This window comes from Coffea eugenioides, chromosome 2 (assembly GCF_003713205.1).
Source record: "Coffea eugenioides isolate CCC68of chromosome 2, Ceug_1.0, whole genome shotgun sequence".
In the NCBI taxonomy this organism is placed as follows: domain Eukaryota; kingdom Viridiplantae; phylum Streptophyta; class Magnoliopsida; order Gentianales; family Rubiaceae; genus Coffea; species Coffea eugenioides.
Genome location: NC_040036.1, coordinates 71,399,000 through 71,402,325, shown reverse-complemented (window position 1 = coordinate 71,402,325; position 3,326 = coordinate 71,399,000). Strand labels below are relative to the sequence as shown.

The window sequence follows — 3,326 nt, the reverse complement described above, 5'->3', positions numbered from 1 at the left end:
AAAATGTGTTTATAATACAAGGGAAATATTATCTGAAAAAATTTAAGTATACAGACACCGTGTTTTTCACTTGGTACTGATTAATCACTTAGTGTATCACTTCTCCAGTAGTATATGCATGTGATCGGATGATAGCGAATGTATGCATGCAGGCGGTAAACCATGGCATACCGGAAAACCTAATCAACGTACGCATTGTTTAACGTGTGTAATGAGTTTTTCGATATGCCGGAGGAGGCGAAGCTTAAGTTTGAAACCACAAATCGCCTGTATCCTGTCACGGTCAGGTCTGGCAGCACAATCCACGATAAATCCAACCAAACAGTCCTCTTCTGGAGAGATTATCTAAGGTTCTTTGTGCATCCAGAGTTTTACTGTCCTGATAAACCCCAAGAGTTGAGGTAGCGATAATATTTTCTCCCTTTCCAATATTGTCACCAATATTTTGCAATTCTTTTCTTGTTCTGCCACAAAGGTAAAAAAATTTGGTAGGATAGGAAGGAAGTTTGTTATTACAAGGCCACGTATTTGACTTCCAAATATACTTTGAAGGCAACAAGCATTGTAAATTTCTTAAAATGCAATAATTAGATCATAAGCCAATATTTAAACACTAAAGCAATACCAATCTTCTAGATGATCAGTTATAAATCAGGTTTTTGAATAGTATAAAAACATGAATGCTTTGTTTATTCCATTGAACCATATTCTTCAGATAAACTTGGGGCACGGACGGTTCCCGAAATAGTTTTGTTCAATTCAACTGAATGTAAATCATTTGCGACGCAATGTAAATACAGTATAAATTTTAGTGAATTTCACACACAACGTTGAGAATAATGTATACCAAATGATCTAAATTTTACATTTTCTTTTTTTTTTTCTTTTACTGAATCTTAGTCCTTAACCTTCAGAGACGGTTGTTACCTGCAACCACTGTTCTTGCCCCTAATTCTCTTAAGACATTCACAAAGAATTAAAAAGAAATTTTACATGAGCTTTTATCTTTAGTAATAAATTAATAATGTGTGTGAATCTATTTTACGAAAGGTTCCAATCACTTGGGGCACAGATGGTTCCCCAAATTAGTTTTGTTCAATTCAACTGAATGTAAATCACTTGCAACACAATGTAATATGGTATAAATTTTTGTTTCCCCATGCTTCGTTAAAAACAATAGGAGTATATACCAAGTGATCTAAGCCTTACATTTTCCTTTCTTTTCTTATGAAAGGTTCCAATCGCTTTCTCTTTGACCATGATTATATTCTAGGGATCTTATATCGGAGTATTCACAAAGAACCAGAGATTTGGCTAGCAAATTACTCCAAGGAGTATCAAAAAGCTTGGGCATGGAAAAAGACAACATCCAGAAAGCCATGGACTTGGATCATGGCACCCAAATCTTCGCTGCAAATTACTATCCACCCTGTCCTCAACCTGAATTGGCAATAGGCATACCACCTCACACAGATCATGGCCTTTTGACCTTTCTTCTGCAAAATGGAGTTGGAGGCCTTGAGATACAACACAAAGGCCAGTGGTTCCACGTTAATGCCCTTCCCAACTCCATTTTCGTCAACGCTGCCGATCAGCTCGAGGTATGCTATTCAAGTTTTACTGAGCAGGGTTGATATTTTTCTGGGCTGTTTGATTAAGATTGACTGAAAATTACCCTAATATATGAAAAAACTAAGGATGCATGAACTTAATTTACTAGATATTGAGCAACGGGAAGCACAAGAGTGTGTGGCACAGAGCGGTTGTGAACAACGAAAAGACTAGAATTACCTTAGTGGTGCCGAATGGTCCGTCACCTGATACAATTGTCACCCCAACCGCGCCGCTGCTGCGTGAAGCTCCGGCAGCATATGGTCCGATGAAGTACATGGAATACGTGAATGTACAACGTGTGACCAGACTTCACGAGAAGCCCCTCTTGGATCGACTCAAGCTGCATTAATTAGTCGCTGTCCTCCCTGATGCGATCTTCTGCTAGCTTCTTGGTCCTCCTATGTCGTATTCATTCCAAATAATTACTGCATTATTACATGTAAACCAAGCCGGAAATATTCGGATTAGCTAGGTTTGCAGATGTACTTTTGTCCTCGCATGAAAATGATAAATTAACATTGAGTTATTCATTTTATACTATTTTTTTTAAAGAGTAATTTGTCCGGATAACGCACCAGTGCCGATCGTTACCGTAACTTGTGAATATTTTACATTAAAATATTAGTACAATTGGTTAATAGTGGTTCTCACATCCAAGATTGGTATCTTTAGTGACAATTACACTATTGTTCATTCAGATTTCTAATATTCAAAGTAACATCAGGTAGTAATATGGTAACTTTGGTAATAAAGTTGGTAAATTATAAGTGTGATATGAAGTTTACTCTTTAAATATGGAACGTTACTACTTCTCCAACGAAGCTTACTACTTTATAATTAATAAGTTTAATTCAAATCATAGTAAGTTTTTGTTGAAAAATGGTAAGTTTTACGAATAAAATGATAAATTGGTGAATTGTTCAAACTTACCATTTTACTGAAGAAAGTTACAACAATTACAATTAGTAAGTTTAATTCAAATAATGGTAAGTTTTTTGTTGAAAAATGGTAGGTTTAACAAATAAAATGGTAAATTGGTGAATTATACAAACTTACTACTTTATTTCACAAACTTATCATTTTACTTAAGTTACAACAATTATAATTAGTAAGTTTAATTCAAATAATGGTAAGTTTTTGTTGAAAAATGGTAAGTTTTACAAATAAAATGGTAAATTGGTGAATTGTACAAACTTACTACTTTATTTCACAACTTACCATTTTACTTAAGTTACAACAATTATAATTAGTAAGTTTAATTCAAATAATGGTAAGTTTTTTGTTGAAAAATGGTAGGTTTTACAAATAAAATGGTAAATTGGTGAATTATACAAACTTACTACTTTATTTCACAAACTTATCATTTTACTTAAGTTACAACAATTATAATTAGTAAGTTTAATTGACATAACGGTAAGTTTTACACATAAAATGGTAAATTGGTGAATTGTCCAAACTTACTACTTTCTTTCACAAACTTACCATTTTACTTAAGAAAGTTACAATAATTATAATTAGTAAGTTTAATTCAAAAAATGGTAAGCTTTTGTTAAAAAATGGTAAGTTTTACAAATAATTGGTAAATTTGATGAATGATTAAAGTTTCTAGTTTAGTGAACAAACTTACCATTTTAGTTAAAAAAAAATACGCAAAATTTATAATCATTATTTTAATGGAATCAGAAAAGATGCTAAAGGACCAAAATTGTCGC

General features: G+C 33.1%; 1 protein-coding gene across 1 annotated transcript; it reads left to right on the top strand.

Annotated features, from left to right (window-relative positions):
- The first annotated feature begins 225 nt into the window (after positions 1-225).
- LOC113760177 (protein DMR6-LIKE OXYGENASE 2-like) lies at positions 226-1,963 on the top strand. Its single transcript, XM_027302746.1, has 3 exons — positions 226-401; positions 1,274-1,601; positions 1,721-1,963. The coding sequence occupies exons 1-3, from the start codon at positions 226-228 to the stop codon at positions 1,961-1,963; spliced, it is 747 nt and encodes a 248-aa protein (XP_027158547.1).
- The last annotated feature ends 1,363 nt before the right edge of the window (positions 1,964-3,326 follow it).

Coding starts and splice junctions, on each gene's coding strand:
- LOC113760177 (XM_027302746.1), top strand. CDS start 226: ATGCCGGAGGAGGCGAAGCTTAAGTTTGAAACCACAAATCGCCTGTAT. Junction 402..1,273: donor GATAAACCCCAAGAGTTGAG/GTAGCGATAATA, acceptor ATTATATTCTAG/GGATCTTATATCGGAGTATT. Junction 1,602..1,720: donor ACGCTGCCGATCAGCTCGAG/GTATGCTATTCA, acceptor TTAATTTACTAG/ATATTGAGCAACGGGAAGCA.